At 57.4% G+C, this 16,933-nt stretch overlaps 7 protein-coding genes across 7 annotated transcripts; 4 read left to right on the top strand and 3 right to left on the bottom strand.

Annotated features, from left to right (window-relative positions):
- The first annotated feature begins 180 nt into the window (after window positions 1-180).
- Window positions 181-3,124, top strand: FA10DRAFT_237120 (putative CDC48-microsomal protein of CDC48/PAS1/SEC18 family of ATPase). The gene is made up of 3 exons (XM_025519096.1): window positions 181-447; window positions 513-617; window positions 680-3,124. The coding sequence occupies exons 1-3, from the start codon at window positions 357-359 to the stop codon at window positions 2,980-2,982; spliced, it is 2,499 nt and encodes an 832-aa protein (XP_025380809.1). The 5' UTR covers window positions 181-356; the 3' UTR covers window positions 2,983-3,124.
- Window positions 3,125-3,218: 94 nt separating this feature from the next.
- FA10DRAFT_264240 (hypothetical protein) lies at window positions 3,219-4,744 on the bottom strand. Its single transcript, XM_025520569.1, has 4 exons — window positions 4,456-4,744; window positions 3,956-4,390; window positions 3,662-3,872; window positions 3,219-3,578 (listed from the first exon to the last, which is right to left on the bottom strand). Exons 1-4 carry the CDS (start codon window positions 4,607-4,609, stop codon window positions 3,371-3,373), a joined length of 1,008 nt encoding a protein of 335 aa, XP_025380808.1. The 5' UTR covers window positions 4,610-4,744; the 3' UTR covers window positions 3,219-3,370.
- Window positions 4,745-5,333: 589 nt separating this feature from the next.
- FA10DRAFT_264239 (hypothetical protein) lies at window positions 5,334-7,376 on the top strand. Its single transcript, XM_025520568.1, has 2 exons — window positions 5,334-6,352; window positions 6,412-7,376. The coding sequence occupies exons 1-2, from the start codon at window positions 5,435-5,437 to the stop codon at window positions 7,066-7,068; spliced, it is 1,575 nt and encodes a 524-aa protein (XP_025380807.1). The 5' UTR covers window positions 5,334-5,434; the 3' UTR covers window positions 7,069-7,376.
- A 1,653-nt stretch (window positions 7,377-9,029) lies between these two features.
- Window positions 9,030-11,001, top strand: FA10DRAFT_27322 (hypothetical protein). The gene is made up of 3 exons (XM_025523159.1): window positions 9,030-9,309; window positions 9,564-9,669; window positions 9,739-11,001. Exons 1-3 carry the CDS (start codon window positions 9,232-9,234, stop codon window positions 10,893-10,895), a joined length of 1,341 nt encoding a protein of 446 aa, XP_025380806.1. The 5' UTR covers window positions 9,030-9,231; the 3' UTR covers window positions 10,896-11,001.
- On the bottom strand, window positions 10,981-11,732 carry FA10DRAFT_27366 (hypothetical protein). Its single transcript, XM_025523177.1, has one exon. The coding sequence runs from the start codon at window positions 11,554-11,556 to the stop codon at window positions 11,107-11,109; it is 450 nt and encodes a 149-aa protein (XP_025380805.1). The 5' UTR covers window positions 11,557-11,732; the 3' UTR covers window positions 10,981-11,106.
- On the top strand, window positions 11,733-14,114 carry FA10DRAFT_27289 (hypothetical protein). Its single transcript, XM_025523144.1, has 2 exons — window positions 11,733-13,893; window positions 13,966-14,114. Exons 1-2 carry the CDS (start codon window positions 11,909-11,911, stop codon window positions 14,036-14,038), a joined length of 2,058 nt encoding a protein of 685 aa, XP_025380804.1. The 5' UTR covers window positions 11,733-11,908; the 3' UTR covers window positions 14,039-14,114.
- FA10DRAFT_264237 (hypothetical protein) lies at window positions 14,051-16,600 on the bottom strand. Its single transcript, XM_025520567.1, has one exon. It carries the CDS (start codon window positions 16,209-16,211, stop codon window positions 14,190-14,192), a length of 2,022 nt encoding a protein of 673 aa, XP_025380803.1. The 5' UTR covers window positions 16,212-16,600; the 3' UTR covers window positions 14,051-14,189.
- Window positions 16,601-16,933: the final 333 nt, after the last annotated feature.

The raw sequence follows: 16,933 nt of genomic DNA, 5'->3' as shown, positions 1-16,933 counted from the left end.
AGCAGAAGACCATGTCGTGGCCGTCTAGACATGTCTCCCCGAGAAGAAGGAGTGCCGCACGTGACCTGTCAATGCACGGGCCTCGCTCCACTTGCAAACGTTGACTGCCACGAGGAGCCTGGGTTGCAACCTAAGCCTGAGACGCGCGGCCACCGAAAGTCGACCCAGTCCACTTGCGGCCTGCGAAGCATCTTGAATCTTCCCATCACCACTCCCTTCGACACTTCTCGGCTCGCCTCGCTCAGATCCGATTGAAAGCTGCGAACACTTGGAGGCTCGCTGCTGGACAAAGGAGAAGCAATCAAGTAACGCCACCATAGACCAAGTGCACACTCACTCGCACTCACACACACACCATGGCGGATCCGAAACCTGCTCAGCCGGTGCCAGCAGGTGGCGAGGACAAGAAGGAGGAGACCGCCACTGCGATCCTTCGCCAGAAGAAATGTGAGCTCAGGACCTTGATTTTCACATGCATCCGGCACATATTTGACCCATGAACCAATCTGCAGCCCCCAATCGTCTATTCGTCGAAGAGTCGACTACGGACGACAACTCGGTAGCATGCCTGTCTGCTGCCAAGATGGAGGAGCTTGGCCTCTTCCGAGGCGACACAAGTGAGTGTGAAACAATTCCAGCCGACGTCTGGTGGGCAAAGCTGATCAAACACGTACTTCAGTCCTCCTCCGAGGCAAGAAGAGGCGCGACACTGTTCTCATCTGCCTGACCGATGAGAATACCGAGGATGCCAAGATCAGACTCAACAAGGTCGCCCGAAACAACCTCCGTGTCAAGCTCGGCGACATGATCACAGTACACGCATGCCACGACATCAAGTACGGCAAGCGTATTCACGTCCTGCCCTTCGACGACAGCGTTGAAGGCCTCACAGGTAACATTTTCGACGTCTACCTCAAGCCATACTTCCTCGAGGCATACCGACCGGTCCGCAAGGGCGACACGTTTACAGTCCGAGGAGGCATGAGGGCTGTCGAGTTCAAGGTCATTGAGACGGACCCCGCAGAGTTTTGCATTGTGGCGCAGGACACGGTCATTCACACCGAAGGCGACCCAGTCAAGCGCGAGGACGAGGAGGCAAGCCTTGCGGACGTGGGCTACGACGATTTGGGCGGCTGCCGCAAGCAGCTGGCGCAAATTCGCGAGATGGTCGAACTGCCGCTGCGACACCCTCAGCTCTTTAAGAGCATCGGTATCAAGCCTCCTCGTGGTGTTCTCATGTTCGGCCCACCCGGTACGGGTAAGACACTGATGGCGAGAGCCGTTGCCAACGAGACGGGTGCTTTCTTCTTCCTCATCAACGGCCCAGAGATCATGAGCAAGATGGCCGGTGAATCTGAGTCGAACTTGCGCAAGGCCTTTGAAGAGGCCGAGAAGAACTCGCCCGCAATCATCTTCATCGATGAGATCGACTCGATTGCGCCCAAGCGAGACAAGACCAATGGAGAAGTCGAGCGCCGCGTCGTTTCTCAGCTCCTTACCCTCATGGACGGCCTCAAAGCTCGCTCCAACATCGTCGTCATGGCGGCCACCAACCGGCCAAACTCGATCGACCCTGCTCTTCGAAGGTTCGGCCGATTCGATCGCGAGGTCGACATTGGCATTCCTGACCCTACCGGCCGTCTCGAGATCTTGCGCATTCACACGAAGAACATGAAGCTGGGCGACGATGTCGACCTCGAACAGATTGCTGGCGAAACGCACGGATACGTCGGATCTGACATTGCCAGCCTGTGCTCGGAGGCAGCCATGCAGCAGATTCGTGAGAAGATGGATCTCATCGACCTCGATGAGGACACCATCGATGCCGAGGTCCTCGACTCTCTTGGTGTCACAATGGAGAACTTCCGCTTCGCCCTCGGAATCTCGAACCCGTCGGCCCTTCGCGAGACTGTCGTCGAGGTGCCCACAGTCACTTGGAAGGACATCGGTGGTCTGGAGAAGGTCAAGCAGGAGCTCCAGGAAACGGTCTCGTACCCCGTCGAGCACCCAGAGAAGTTCCTCAAGTACGGCATGTCGCCCTCAAAGGGTGTGCTCTTCTACGGTCCCCCTGGTACGGGTAAGACGATGCTCGCCAAGGCCATCGCCAACGAGTGCCAGGCCAACTTCATCTCCATCAAGGGACCCGAGCTCCTCACAATGTGGTTCGGAGAGTCAGAAGCCAACGTCCGTGACGTCTTCGACAAGGCTCGCGCTGCCGCACCCTGCGTCATGTTCTTTGACGAGCTCGACGCCATTGCCAAGTCTCGTGGCGGCTCTTCCGGTGACGCCGGCGGTGCTGGCGACCGTGTCATCAACCAGATCCTTACTGAGATGGACGGCATGAATGCCAAAAAGAACGTTTTCGTCATTGGCGCCACCAACAGACCCGACCAGATCGACCCTGCCATCCTTCGTCCCGGCCGTCTGGACCAGCTGATCTACATCAGCCTTCCCGACGAGGCCTCGCGCCTGTCCATCTTCACTGCGACACTGGCCAAGTCGCCCGTCGAAGGCGTCGACCTCAACTACCTGGCCAAGCACACCAACGGCTTCTCTGGTGCCGACATCGCTGAGATCTGCCAGCGGGCAGCCAAGCTTGCCATCCGCGAGTCGATCGAGGCCGACATCAAGCGTCAGCGTGAGCGCGACGAGAAGCGGGCCGCAGCGGGCGAGACGACCGATGAGGTCAAGATGGAAGAGGACGGCGAAGAGGCCGACTTTGAGGACCCTGTGCCTCGTATCACGCCTGCTCACTTCGAGGTGGCCATGAGCTTCGCGAGACGGAGTGTCTCGGACGCCGACCTGCGCCGGTACGAGATGTTTGCGCAGAACCTGCAGCAGACGAGGAGCTTTGGCAGCTCATTCAAGTTCCCGGACTCGGCCGATGGGAGCGCACCGAGCGGGGGCGCCCCAGGCGCGGGAGGCGGCGGTGGCGGCGCTTCCTTCGGGAACGACGGCGACGACGACGATCTCTATGCATGAGATGCCCCCTCCTCTTCCCTTTCCCCATTGCTCTCTCCGAGAATTTGTGAAAAGTAACTCCTTGCGATTCTCTTCCCACCTGTCTTCGCCTCTGACCTCTCTCTCTGTGTCTGATGAATGAAAGATTGAACATCTTAGATGACGTCTGACGTAGAAAGCAGCTTTTTTGTGAAAAAATTGGATAGCGGCGAATAGGTGGAAGAGAGGATGGAAGGATACACGGTTGAGATGAATATCGGTATGGTCTTGAGAGTGTCACTTTTCTACACTTTACGAGGGACTACAGAAGCGATTGAGGGGTCGACGCTGGCTGGATGCTATATGGAAGAAAGGATGCGTGAAAAGGTCCAGCTTATGTGCGGAGAATAAGTTGCCTTTTTGCTGTCGCTCAGGCGATCAAGACGAGAACGGATCCAAAGAGGGCGGCCGAGACGGCGACGAGCATCGTCCAAACGAGCACGGGTGACGATACGGGTGCTGCCGCGCTAGGGATGGCGTTCATGTCCTTTTCGGCGACACCAGATGCCGTGTGGGCGATGGACTTTTGCACGGCGCTGGGCGTGGGATAGATGGTGGTCATGGCGGTAATTTGAGTGCTGGTCAAGGATTGAGAGACCACGTCAGCCTGCTTACACATTCTCCCATCTTCGAAGAAGGTAGTAAGGAAGACGTGACATACACTACGGTCGAAAATGTTGTGCTGACGCCATTGACGACCTCGAAATAGACACAGTAGCCTGCGGCGGCGTTTGTGCCCTTGTCGAGGCCGTCTTTGAAACCACATGAGGCGGCAGCCCAGACCTGGGTTGCGATGCCGTTCACAGTAGCCGTCCTGACACCGCCGAGAAGCTTTGCGTCTGTAGCGTCCTGTCGTAAAGTGGCCGTGATGGCTGGGCATGATAGCGTTCAGTCAGTCAGACACTGTTCATCATCGCGGGCAACCGCAGAAGAATCGATGGGGGCCACAACTCACTGCGATCGGAAGCTTTGCTAATGACTTCATAGAGCGTTGCGCCGGCATTACCCGGACCGAGGTAGGCAACTTCGACGCTTCCCGACTGAGCGCTCGGGTCGACGACGGGGATGTAGAGCGGCACGCCGCTCTTGACGTCCACGCTCGTCGAGATTGGTGTGTAAGAAGGAGGCGGCGTCATCGAGTCCACTGACTCAGTCGTTACTACTGCTGAAGAAGAAGAAAAGGAAGAAATCGTGCTCTGTGATATGGCGGTGGCTAGGGCGGCCGCGGGTGATGCTAAGGATCCAGGCTGGTGGTGCTGACTGCTGCTTCCTTCATCTTTACCGAGACTGAGTGAATGTGCTGATCCTTCGAACACTTCGTCCTGCTCCTCCTGAAGGGTGTTTCCGCCCACTAGAAGCGCACCCTGGCGCCGGCCAAGGAAGGCAGCATCTAGGGACGCTCCTGCCGCAATCAGCCTTGACCTGCGAGCAAGAGTGACGAGAGACACCGCTCACCTCTTTCATCTTTCTTGATCTTTGTGAGCATAACAAGGTGCTGTCTCCTTGACTGCTCGGCTGGCATGAGGCTCTTGGCATAAGACTCAGGTGCGTTCAAGATAACAATGAGGGCGGTACATGGAAGCAGCAAGCAGAAACTGGTGATCTTCATCTTGTCCAGTCACGCTTAGAAGGGGACGAAGGTTGTCGAAAGAGCGATCGAGGTTGTCGGTTGGCGGGTGGCGGGTGGCGGTTGGCGGTTGTCGAAAGAGTGCTTGGGCTGGTTCTTCATACGGAGAGAACCTACGGGACAACAACGCAGAGGGAAGGGAAGAAGGAACAATGATTATGCTTTGCCTCTTGGCGGTGCGAGTGACAGTCACAAGTCACCTGATGAAACACGGTACAAGCAAGCCGGTCTGGCCTACTGTTGCAACATAGATAGACAGCTCATGCCAACGACATCAGCCCCTGCCTGCACGTTACGGTTCCATGCATGGTATTCGAGTTGTTCAAAGGGCATTTGCTCGACCCAATAATAATAATGTTGTTGTTGCTTTGATGAGCAACGCCTATCAAATAGTACAGAACGTATGACTGCCTGGCCTTCCTTGATCCATCCACAAGCAGCTCTCACTCGCCACAGAAAGCGGTCTCCGAATGTCTGAGCAGAGTCGTCTCCTCAACACCGCGACCACAGTCAAGCAAGGCACCCAGGATTAGCTAGGCGTGGAATGAATTGTAGTCTTGAAATCGGTTTATATTCCTTGGAGATAACGTGGGTAAGGGTCGAGCTATTCGAAACAAGTGAAAAAGAAAAGGGAGAAATCAGTTGATTGTGTCACAGAGCGAAGAAAGGCAAATAAACTTTGGGGCCGTCTCTTCTGAACGAGCCTGTCATCAACGTCAACCTCCGGGCAGCCAGCGAATCAGAGGTCGTGGTACGCGGCAAGTCGGCTCGGGGCTTCAAAATATCCTTCTCAGAGACGCTTGCAGGATGACGACAACGACGTCAAATGCGTCGCAGTCTGCGGCACCAAGGCCCGTCATTGTCATCACGGGGGGTAACTCTGGCGTCGGGTTCGGAGTCGCCCAGCGGTTTCTCGTCCAGCTCTCGTCGCCCACGCCGACCGACACGATGGCGGTGCACCCTTCGCTGGCTTCTCCGGACCAGAGCCCCGTCGCCACCCCATTTGCGGCGCCCAATGGCTGCACACTCGTCCTGGCCTGCCGCAACGCAATCAAGGCGCATCGTGCGAGGGCTCAGCTCATGTCGCTGCTCCAGTGGCTCGAGGATCTGCCCGAGGGCCATGAGGACATCCTCAGCGTCCCACCCGCCGTGCTCGAGGCTCAAGTCGAAGGCAGGTACGGCACGACGAACATCGACGAAGACGCGGACCCGGCCATGGTCGTGCAGGCTATGGAGGCGAGCCTGCGGCGACGTAAAAAGAGGAGCGCCGCTGCCAATCTCTGGGGAAAGGACGAGGCGGCGGCAGGAGACGACTCGGAGAGCAGCATCAGTGCAGCGGAGTCGGGTGACCCGACCAGAAACCCCAGGACGGGCAAGGACCGGACACTGCAGGAGCGCGAGGCCAAGGCCAGGGCGCGCTATCGGAGGCGGTTCTGCCAGGGCACAAAGGTCGAGTACGTGCCAATCGACCTGGGCAGCATGTCATCGGCATTGGCCTGCGCCAGGGAGATCACAAAGCGGTACGGCTACGTGACACATGTCGTTCTCAATGCCGGTGGAAGCGCATTCACCGGCATTAATTGGCCCGCCGCCATCTGGCTCATTATCACGCGCTTCCACGCGGCAGTCACCTACCCCTCCTACAAGCTCCAGCGTCAGGGCGACGTGGGCAGCGACGGCTACGGATGGGTGTGGCAGGCCAACATTGGCGCGCACTACATTTTGGTGAGTCTCATCGCACGCCAGAACGACTGATCTTGTGGCTCATTATGGAGCATTCATAGACGCGAGCACTGCTTCCGGCGCTGAGGGCCACGCCTTATTCCACGCCGTCGCGGATCATCTGGACGGGTAGCATCGAAGCAACCGAAGATACCTATGACCCTTCCGACTACCAGAGCCTGGACACGTCGAACCCGCTCCGTCCGTACGAAGCGTCAAAGTATCAATGCGAGCTCATCGCCCTTGGTCTCGAGGACCTTCTCACAAAGGCCAGGCTAAAGACAATCCCCAGCACCCCCGTCGGCGGGCCCGAGGACGGCAGGCCGGAGAACGGAAGTGTGGCAAGCCATGGAGGCATCGAGCCCAAGAGTTTCCTCTCGCACCCCGGTGTCGTGGCAAGCTCCATCTTTGCAGACTACCTCAACTTTTTCCTCTCTGCATGCATGAAGCTCGCCTTTTACATTGTGAGTTTCTTCCATTCTCCCACTTCCCAGCCGCAACTCTCGTTGTCGATGGCTTGCTCACTTCTCCTTCTCCTCCTTCCACTCCCCCGTAGGCACGTTGGACCTTTTCGGATCACCACAATATCGAGGGTTACAAGGGGGCCGTGGCGGCTACGCACGTGGGCTTGGCACCATTGGTCAACCTCGATCCATCCATTCGATACGGTGCGAGGAGCGACTGGTGGGCGCGCGAGTACGTCTTCTCGGAGCATGTAGACGGCTGGGACCGCAAGGAGCCTACAGGCATTGGTCGAAGAGCCAAAGCCAGCGTCGCGCCAACGGGCGAGAATGTTGCAGAGGGGGACTTTGTCATGGGTCTGGCGCGAGATCTGGTCCGGAAGTGCGAGGGCGTGGCGGCTAAGGTCTGGAAAGAAGCCCGCGAGGGCGCCCTTCCGCCCTTTACCGACCGCGACGAGACCGACTCTGTGATCTGGGGTGAAAGGGCCAAGGGTGGAAAGCAGGACAAGAGGACAAAAAGGGCAACGCAGACGATTCTTCAAGAAGGTCTGCTGCCCGACACGGACGCGGCCAGCAACAGCTTCAGCTCTCAGGAGTCCTGGGAGAAGGTCGACGAGGCCGTTTGACAAGCTTCTAGATGCTCAACAACACATTCAACGATATCAGTACGTAGTGTAGTAGCAATATTAATGCATCAGACGAGCTGTGAGCCTAGACCATCCCCCTAAATTGAGACGGGAGAATGGAAAAGGGAGACGACAGATGCTTCGGTGTGGGTCCTGACGGCCCGATGGGCGGACATTGCTGTTGTCTTGGCGCTTGTGCGTGCCTGCTCGCGCGCGCGCGCGTCTTCAGGCCACACGTACTTCTATTTCTTTTTTGGATGTGGCCTGATCTGTGATCCATTATTTGAGGCAGATCTATGAATCTCTGTGTTGAAACATTTCTCGGGCCTTTATGCACCTTGCTACTGCTCGCTGACGGGCCGAGCGACGCGCCTGGCTGCAGTTTATTGTTTCATCGCGCAGAGAAAGGACAGCACAGTGTACAGAGGTGACCCCGCCTTTGTTTCCGCGGACTGCGGGTACCTCTTCAGCTCGCCCTTCCCTCCCTCACCACTCCTCCCCTCTTGTCTTGACCAACATCACGTCACATCGGCCCCTTCCCCATCGACGGAAGCGGAGCCTCTCACGTCAGCCCAATTTTTTTTTGGTTTCGGGAAACGGGCGCCGACGGACGGACGGACAAAGGGCGGATCAAGGGGAGTGAGGAGAAACGGCCCGCGTCTTTGTCTGCCCTTTGTCCGCCAGTGGCCCATTGTAGTCCGGTCCGGTGCCTTCGCCTATCTCACGCTCCCTCTCTCTCTCTCTCTCTCTCGCAACGACGCAACAGCTCGAGGGAGAGCCAGCATGTCGAGCAGCAGCGGCGACGTCGGCCAGGACTGGACGCGGCGAGCGTCTTCGTCGACGTCATCGACGAGCAGCAGCAGCCATCATCCGAAACATGAGCGGCGGCGACTGTATCGGCATTCCAGGCCCGCTGCGACCGGCGCTCAGTCGACGGCGCCTGCTCGGTCGTCTTCCTTGCACGACCAGATTACCGACGAGATCGCTGTAGACCGCGACTCTTTTCTTCCTTCGTCTCCGTCACGCTCCTCGATGACACTCCCATTAGCAGCAGCAGCAGGGACAGCACAGAAGGGGATAATGCCAGCAGGTAATCAAGAGACGGGGGGAGGAGACAGGACAAGGGGCAATGTCTCTCAGAGCGCCCGGAGAAAGGCGCCATCAATCTCGTTTCTCTCTCTCCCCATCTTTGCAGACGGAGATGCGGCCCTCGATGACGCTTCTTCACGTCGGAACAGCAGCAGCAGCAGCAGCATCAGCAGTAGCAAGGCGAGAAGAAGCAGGGCCGAGCAACTTCTGGGGCCTGGCGCAAACATCTCGCGGAGCCACTCGCTGCGTGTCGAGTCGACTCGCGATTCGGCACAAACGGCGACCGAAGGCGCAACGGTAGTGCCCCGGCCACACCGATCGCCCACAATGAGCGGCTCCGCGCTCTCTCGGCTGCCCGACGGCCAGGCCCCACCGCCTGCAAGCCCAAGAGTCAGACGCTGGTCGAGCCTGTCGCGCTCTGGCACGGCCACGTCTGCGCTGCGAATGGCTGCAGAGGGCGCCTCGCCGTACCTTCGTGCCGGCCTCGACGAGCTGAGAAGCATCTTTGACGTCGAGTCGGACCCAATTCCGACGTCGCCCTCTGGCAGCATTGGGTCCGATGACGATCACGATCCAGAACGGGCGTGCCAGTCACCGACGACGACGAGAGGCCGCCGTACCTCACGAAATGGCCCAATAGAGCCGAGGCGGTCGTCTGAAGACCAGGGGCAAGAGGAGGATCATCGTCGCAATCGAAGCAACGAAGATGATGAACAACAGCGGCACGGCATCGTCAAGTCGGTCTCCCAGCGATTCCGCAGGCCCTCGTTCAGGACAGAGGAACGCATCTCGCTGCTGCCAACGGCTGCTCATCCCATGGGGAGCCCAACATCGCCTCTGAGGGCACTACCCCAAGGGGCACCTCGGCTCCGATCTCCCGACTCGGCGATCCAAATGCCTTTTTCTTCGAGCGATACCAACCTCGTCAGGGAGCACGGTGTCCGCACCGCCCGCAGCCTCCTGCCTCAGCACAAGAGCGTATCAAACGGAGAGAAGCAGGGCCAGGAGGGGCAAGAGATTCAGCACCACGCCGAGCAGCATCGCAAGTCGACAGTCAGCAGCATGAGCCGCGAAGTCCTCGTGTGGGGCCTTGCGGTTATCTCTGCCGGCCTCGTCGCTCTGAGCGCCTGGGGATACGCTTATCGTGAGTGTGAAGGAAAAGACCGCTACCATTGAACCCCCATTGACTGACTGTGATGATGATCCTGGCCAGACTCGGATACCTTTTCACCAACGCTCATCGGCTTCTTTCTCACCCAGCCTGCATTTGCCCTCCTCGGCCTCGGCTCCCTTATTGTTAGGAATAGAGCGGCGATGGACCTTTCGTCCAGAGCCATGCGCGCGCATGTCTTGGCACAGATGCTCATCGTCGTCTTTGCCTATCTCGATCTGTCCTCCTCCTCGCTCTATGTGAGGACGCGGTCGACCTCGGACAGGACCTCGAGCCGGTTTCGGCTCATGCCCAGCATGGCAATGAGATTTGGACCGACTCACGACCCCATTGATGCCGGTCTGGCCCCGGGCGCGAGCCTCTTGACGTCCGTTGCGCTGGGAGAAGCACAGCTCCACGCGCACGACACTGAGGTCGGCAATCTGTCGAGTCGCATGACGCACCTCGTCGTCTTTGTCGTCCAGGCCGCTGCCCCCATCCTGTTGGCCTTGTATGCGCAATACTCTGTCGCGCATGCGCTCGGCATCTTGGCGCGATCTGCGAACCTCAGCCGGCGAGCCTCTTCATCGTCGCCGTCGTCACGCACGGGCCCTGCCACTGCCTCACGGCTGTCGGGCGAGAGGAGCAAGCCTCCTCCCCGTCGCTCTCACGCTTACACGCTCCCATCGCTCGATGTTGGGGAGCTTACATCAAGGCTAAAGGGCATCGAAGACGTGCACGGGCAAGCCGAAGATGATCTCGACGACGACAGGTGGGACAAGATGACACCCACATCGCGAAGAAGCAAGACGGTCCGGTTGTCCATCCTCGATACCCCAAAGGAGAGGGGAGAGGCTGAGCAAGCCTCTTCGTCGATGAACACCCACCTCTCGCCCGCCGCCGCGGCTCTTGCCAAGAAGATGTCGCCCTCTCATGCCCATGCAAGGTCCATCTCGCAGCCCATCCTCTTGCCCACCCAGGAGGCAGCCAGCGAAGGAATGCTCCTCTTTACTGCGTCACCTATGGCCAAGACGCCCTCCGGCGAGTCCCCCTCCCGAGCGACATCTCCTGCCTCTGTAAACTCGCATGGCAGCGCAGGCGTGCCCGTCTCAACGGCGGGCACCGAGCACTGGTCGGCCGTCCAGATGGCCCTGCTGGAAAAGGGCGTCAGGACAGGCATCCAGTCGCCAAGAAGAAGCGCCAGCAACGTCGATCAGTAGTCACTTTTTCCCTTCTGTCCGATTCACCAGTGTATCCATAGTTCTCATTCTCGGCCTTCTCTTGTGAGGTCACTCCAGCACTGCTCTTTTCTGCGTCGCACACACACACACACACACACACAAACAGCCCACACACACTCATTCATCTCGTCTCTTTGTGGTCTTTGAACAATGTCATCATCTTCTCTCTCCGCATCTCCTCCCTCTTTTCTCACCTGCATTTCCCCCCTTCCCACTTCTTTGTGTTGCTCTCCATTGTTCCTTCGTCCGGAATTCGGAGAGAGAGAGAGAGAGGCGTGCGACCTGGTACGGCTCCGATATGGGCGCCACTCGAAAAATGTATTTGGAGGAGCGCCGCAAAGGAAAATTGCACAGGCGGTCGGACTCGCACGCTGCCCGCGCGCCCGCCAGGCCCTGCCCCATCTCGTTCTCTCTCCCTCCCTGAGCTTTGCGTGACAGACATGCAGTCTGCGGACGGACGGACGCTTCTCTGATACATCCTTTGTCGGCGGACAGACGCAGCGTCGACGATAAGGCAGAGGTAGGGACCAGGAGAAGCAAAGCTAGGTGCCCCCCGACGCAGAGGAGCGATGGAGCGCGCCGGCGATGAGGAGCGCCACGGAAGGGCCAGAAAGGGGTTAGCGACAAAGAGGTCCATCATCGCTGAGCCGGACTTTGCAAGCGACTACGCAGGCTCAGACGTCGAAAGTGAGGAGGGGAAGAAAGACAGAGGCAAGGAACGGGTTGTCAAGGTAAGGAAGAGATGATCATCTCTCTATGACTTTCGTTTCTTTTTCTTTTTGCTCATTCACACACGCACTCACGCACGCACGCTCAACAACATCTTTGATTCCCCAACATACAAGCCGCTCCCTCGTCGTCCATCAAAAGTGCAACCAGCGAGGCAGCACGCTCCACCCCCTTTGCCTCACTTTCCCAGGGAGTCGCCCCAATTCCAGCGGATCCGGGAGCGAGAAGAGCTGCTGCGGCTGTTTTGTGCCTACTTTGGACAAATGTCGGTCTCCTCTGACGCATGGCCAAGGACACAAGGATCGCACGAATGCCAAGTGAGGCTGGCGGAACGACGTGGGCCGCAAAGAGGGGAGGCGAACGCACGGCTGGTGGAGGAAACAATACAGAAGAAGAGGGGAGTAGAGGACAAAAGGGAAAAAGAGGCGTGGGGCAATGGCAACGGTAGAGAAAAGGAGAGAGGGGCGAGCTCAATCAAGAGGAAGAAAAGGGCCGGGGAGGCCGCCCTTGCTCCGTTTTCCAATGAGAGAAGCAATGACAGGGCGATATCTCACCACGCAAGAGAGTCAGAAGGAACTCAGACGGCCTCATCTCGCTTTCGTCGCCAGTATCGTCAGCCTCGTAGCTCGAGCCAGGCTTATTCTACGCATTGTCGGGCCGAGCGGCGTCGTAGAAGGCTGGCGGAGCAAAATCTTGGGAGAACGGACGCGATCAAGCACCAGGATCTCGCCGCAGTGACCGTGACGCCGTCGAAGAAAAAAAAGAAGAAAAAGAAGGAAAAGTCGGCCGTGTCGAGCAGTAGCGCAGCAAAAAAGGTAGCCGCGCTGCGAAACAAAGTAGGAGGCCCGCCAAAGACGAAAGTGTCGCTGTCAGAGCTCAAGGCGAGAGTCAAGGGAGAATGCAAGAAAGGCACGAATAGCGATGCCGGTGAGCACGAAGATGAGGAGCACAAGATGAAAACAGAAATCAAGGCAGAAATCAAGGCAGAGACGAAGGAGGCCCCGCAAGTGCCTAGTGGCGACTTCATTATTCAGAAACCAGGCCCCGAGATGTTGCATCGGCTCGAACTGCTCCTCAAGGCGATCATCAAGGAAGGCGGTCAGCTTCCTGCCGAATATTCAGTTGCGCAGCTTACGGATGAGGTCCTCCATCAGTCTCCAAGTGGCCTGGCTCAATCCAAATCTGCTCTGGCGTCAAGATCAATCGAGTCGTCCTCAGCCTCGCTACAAACGAGCGGCTGGGGCGCCAAGAATGCGAGAAAAAGTAAAGAAACCAATCTCGACGAGGTCGACAAGCTTCGACGGCAGAACGAAGACCTTCGAGACCAAACCAGGCAATTGCAGGAGCAGTCCAGAGCGCTACGGGAGCGGACTAATGCACTGCAACGGCGAAAAGGAACTGTCCTGGCTGACTGCGCTTCGCTGACGAGGCAGACAGAGGTCAAGCGAGCGAGCGATCAGACAATCATCAAACAACATAAGCGATTTCGACAGTGGCTCGAGAAAGCTCGTTTGATCTTTTTCAGAGAGGGCGGAAAGCACCTGACGAAGCAGGATCTAGATCCCATCGTCGAATATGCGTGGATCCGTAGGCCTGGATTTCGAGAGCTGTACGAGAAGGAGCAGTTTGATGAATTTGCACGGAAACTCTGCGAGTACGTCGAGCTGGCCTACAACTCCAAAATCTCGTGGCAAACTTCGGCATTCTTGTGCACGCTCCGACTCATCAGGGAGAACGTCTTCGGCGCAAAGACGAGCTCGGCCTTAGTCACTGTCGCTGAGCAGGCAGCTTCCGCCAAGTCGATGAGCAGAACCTCGTCTCAAGTGACGCAGTTGTCTTGCGCGCCGTCGTCATCTTCTCTTTCTTCTTACACTTCCTTGGGTCCGGACCCGTCGGACAGGTCGGACGACAAGACAAAGCGGAAACCGACGAGGAAGGAAAGGAGGGCAAGCGAAGGGCCCAAGCTCACGCGTCGTCAGAGGACCATCCAGGGCAACATCCATCGAAACCCAGATCTGAGCAAGGCCAAGCAGAAAACAGATGGTGAATTTGACGATCAATCTCCAGCACCTACAGCTCACGATGATGGGCGAGGAGGGGATAGGATATGCACATGTTGCTCATCGAAACACCGCGACAAGAAGCTGACCGCGGCCGCGGCTGCGAGCCAACAGGCCATTGCGGCGGGGGCTGACTTCTTCGATGCGAGCTTCATTTGCATCTTTTGCGACTACAAGCTCATCTACGGGTGAGGCTCTACTTCCAAGCCCAGACCGGCAACAGATGGCAAGGATCTGCACTGACCTTTGCTGCACCACAGGGAATACCCTAAGATGAAGCGGGCACTGCGAAGGGCACGGAGAGCCAACAAGGGGATAGAGGTGCAAGAATAACACCCAACGTGCGGAGCTTTTCACTTAATGTTCATTTATTTACGACATCAATAAACATGACGCTCGATTTCCTCCATCCATCCATTCGATCCCTTGATGTACCTTTCCACCTCTTCACGCTTTCCTCTTCCGCTTTGCTTCGGTAATCTGTCTACGGCTTTTCTTGCTGGGCGGCGACCTCGAGGTCGCGTTGGTGAAGCATACTAGCCTCTGCATTAATCAAGGCCTCTCGCTGCCTCCGCTTCTCACTAAGTAGCTTGAGAATCGTCGACTGCCTCTTCGCTGGGATACCCGAGCGGGCCAGGATAGGAGGCCTCTCGCTGCCTTCCTTCGACTTGCGCTTGGGAATCGTCGTGGTCCACCCGTCGACACCCTTTCGCACCGAGACCGTACTCTCACCGACCGAGGCCATTGTCGGATCGTCCTTGATGGGCAAGGGCTGCCTCTTGCCTCTCCATCGCAGCTTTCCAGTTGCCTTGAAGAACACTCGAGATCTCTCGAGCTTGATGTCCTCCTCCATGAGCCGCTCCCTCTTGTACTGAGCAGAGACTTCAGGGAAGACGAATGGCTCCAAAAGGCCCACTTCGACTTTCTTGTACGTCTGAATGCTCCCGCCCTTTGCCGTCTTTTGAAACAGGCCACGGGTCCGGCTGATGGGCGCCCGATAGATGCTCGAGCGCGCCCACGTCGTGCGAAGACCGTAGATAGACAATAGATAAGATCGCAAGGCATGCTTGTGCATGCTCAGGGGCACACGGAATGTCGCCTTCCACGCGTCGTAGCTCTTCTCGCCGCGAGGCGTGTTGTTGCGCACCAGCCGAACAATGTCGTTGGGAAGGAACGTCAGCTTGCCCACCCGTTCCGGTCTGCTGTACCACCGAGACCCTGGTGTGCCAAGAATCATCGACTGGGGAGAGTCATCGATGTAGATCCTCGAGCGGTCGCGAAGCTCCCATGCGCTCTTCTCTTCGGCGCTGCGCGTGGCGCTCGACGTGCTCTGCCACGCTTCCCACGCGTCCTCTTCCTGCTCGGCCTCGAGCTTGGAGAGAGCCTCCTGATGCTTCTTGTGCAGAGGTCCATTCTCGCTCAGCTCAAAGACGAGAGCAGCAATGCGGGCCCGGCGTCCCTCGTTCCGTGTTGGGTACCCGGCTGAGTAGCCCTTTCGCCATCCCAGTTGGCGCGCACACTCAAAGCGAGCACGGACGATGCCGGCTTTCCGTTGCCGATCGGTCAGAGACCGCCAGAGTGGCAGAAGCGCGAGATCAAGTCGCTCCTGTCGGTCCTTCGAGAGCCAGTATTGGGTATTTGCTTCTCGCTCCCCCTCTCGTCTCGCCTGCGTCTCGGCCGTCCTCTTGTCTACCTCGTCAATGTTCAACCAGAGAAGCTCTGTGCTTCTTTTGAGCTCCTCGGCTTCGGCACCTAGTTGTTCCGCGCGGTTCAATGCCGTTTGATCACCTTGCTCCCGCCAGGTTTTTTGCGCACCGATAATAGCTTGTTGTACCTCTTCCAGTCGTCGCACTTGCTCATCGACTTGCCCTTTCAACTTCTGTCGCTCAGTGGAGAGCTCCTCCAGAAGCTTCTGCCGTCCTTTCAGCCCTCCAGTCGAGGCTCGAGAGAGCTCTTGCTCATCAAGAAGCGACTGCAACCAAGCATCGATGCCTTCCGGGTGTTGTCGCGCCTCGTCCGGCACCCATAAGCGCGCCCGCGCCGATCTGTACGTCCTTGCTTGCTCGTATTCTTCCGACAACCAGACTGGCGCTTCCTGCGTCTTTCCCGTACGCCAGCTCTCGAAGAGCCTGCGACGCTCTGGCTCGTACTTCCCAGTAAACCAGGACCACTGATACAGCATGTTGCCCTTCTCTACCAACGTCAGCTTGTCCGTGGACTTGCTCCCTTCTCCGGCCTTTCCTCGTTCTTTGCTCGACCCCCTGCCATTCTTTCTGTTGGCGATCGTGAGTGCGCCAGGCTGTGGTGCAGGGGCACCCGATGGAACGTTGACATCAGTGCGAATCGGAGGAAGGGTGGACGATGTTGACGAAGATGGAGAGGCGCTCTCGCTGGTGACGGCTTCCGGTACGCTACGTAAAGCGCTGTAGCTGAGCGGTCGAAGGGCAACCGCCTTTCCGCTGCTTTGTGAGAGATGTCTGTACGCCAGTCGTCCGCGGGAAGCCATATTGCTGTGGAAGGAAGCTTCAGACGGGCTGACGAGGCACCATTAGAAGGAGATTCTTGAAAAGTGAGGATTGGAAAGGAAAATTACATAATCAAATTGATCACGTGTTTCTCATATTATTGCTTCGGCTTTCCCCTCAATTTCCGATGAACCCGAAACTCAGCACAAACAGAGGCCCGTCTCTGTCCTCATAGAAGCCTCGCCTGTCAGCTCCGACAGCAGGTCCTTAAATGAGCGCACTCGTGAGCACAGCATCGATGATGATAGCAGAATAGTGACGAGAACACAAGACCAGGTGCAATAATGGACCCTCGGCTTTACCATAACTCACCTGAAGCCAGGAGACGACTCTCCTCTTTTCTAGAACCTAGTTTGACTTGTAGTGTTGATCAAAAGCAGCCTGCACTTTTGCCCCGGGTCCATTTGTTCAGGTACAGTGGCATCCTAAAAAAGGATGTTTAATTCGGTTCTCTTCTGTTGTGTCTTCGGCTCTTGACATTCTACTTTCCTCGTCTTCCCTTTTCCCTCCTTCTGTCTACTAGCTAGGACACGGGCATTCCGCCGATGTGAAGAAACCCCAAATCCCGCAGTGCAGCACGGACTTTCCCTTTCCCAGGTAGCTAGCTAGCTGCGAAAAGGCAGGGACCCGAGGGCAGTGAAAAACTTTATTTTCACCCGCATGAGTGGGTCTTAGACTAACTTGCTGATAAGGATGGGGGGTA

Source organism: Acaromyces ingoldii, assembly GCF_003144295.1.
Source record: "Acaromyces ingoldii strain MCA 4198 unplaced genomic scaffold FA10scaffold_1, whole genome shotgun sequence".
Taxonomy (NCBI): domain Eukaryota; kingdom Fungi; phylum Basidiomycota; class Exobasidiomycetes; order Exobasidiales; family Cryptobasidiaceae; genus Acaromyces; species Acaromyces ingoldii.
Note: the sequence above shows the minus strand (reverse complement) of the source record. Positions and strands in the feature narration are given on the sequence as shown.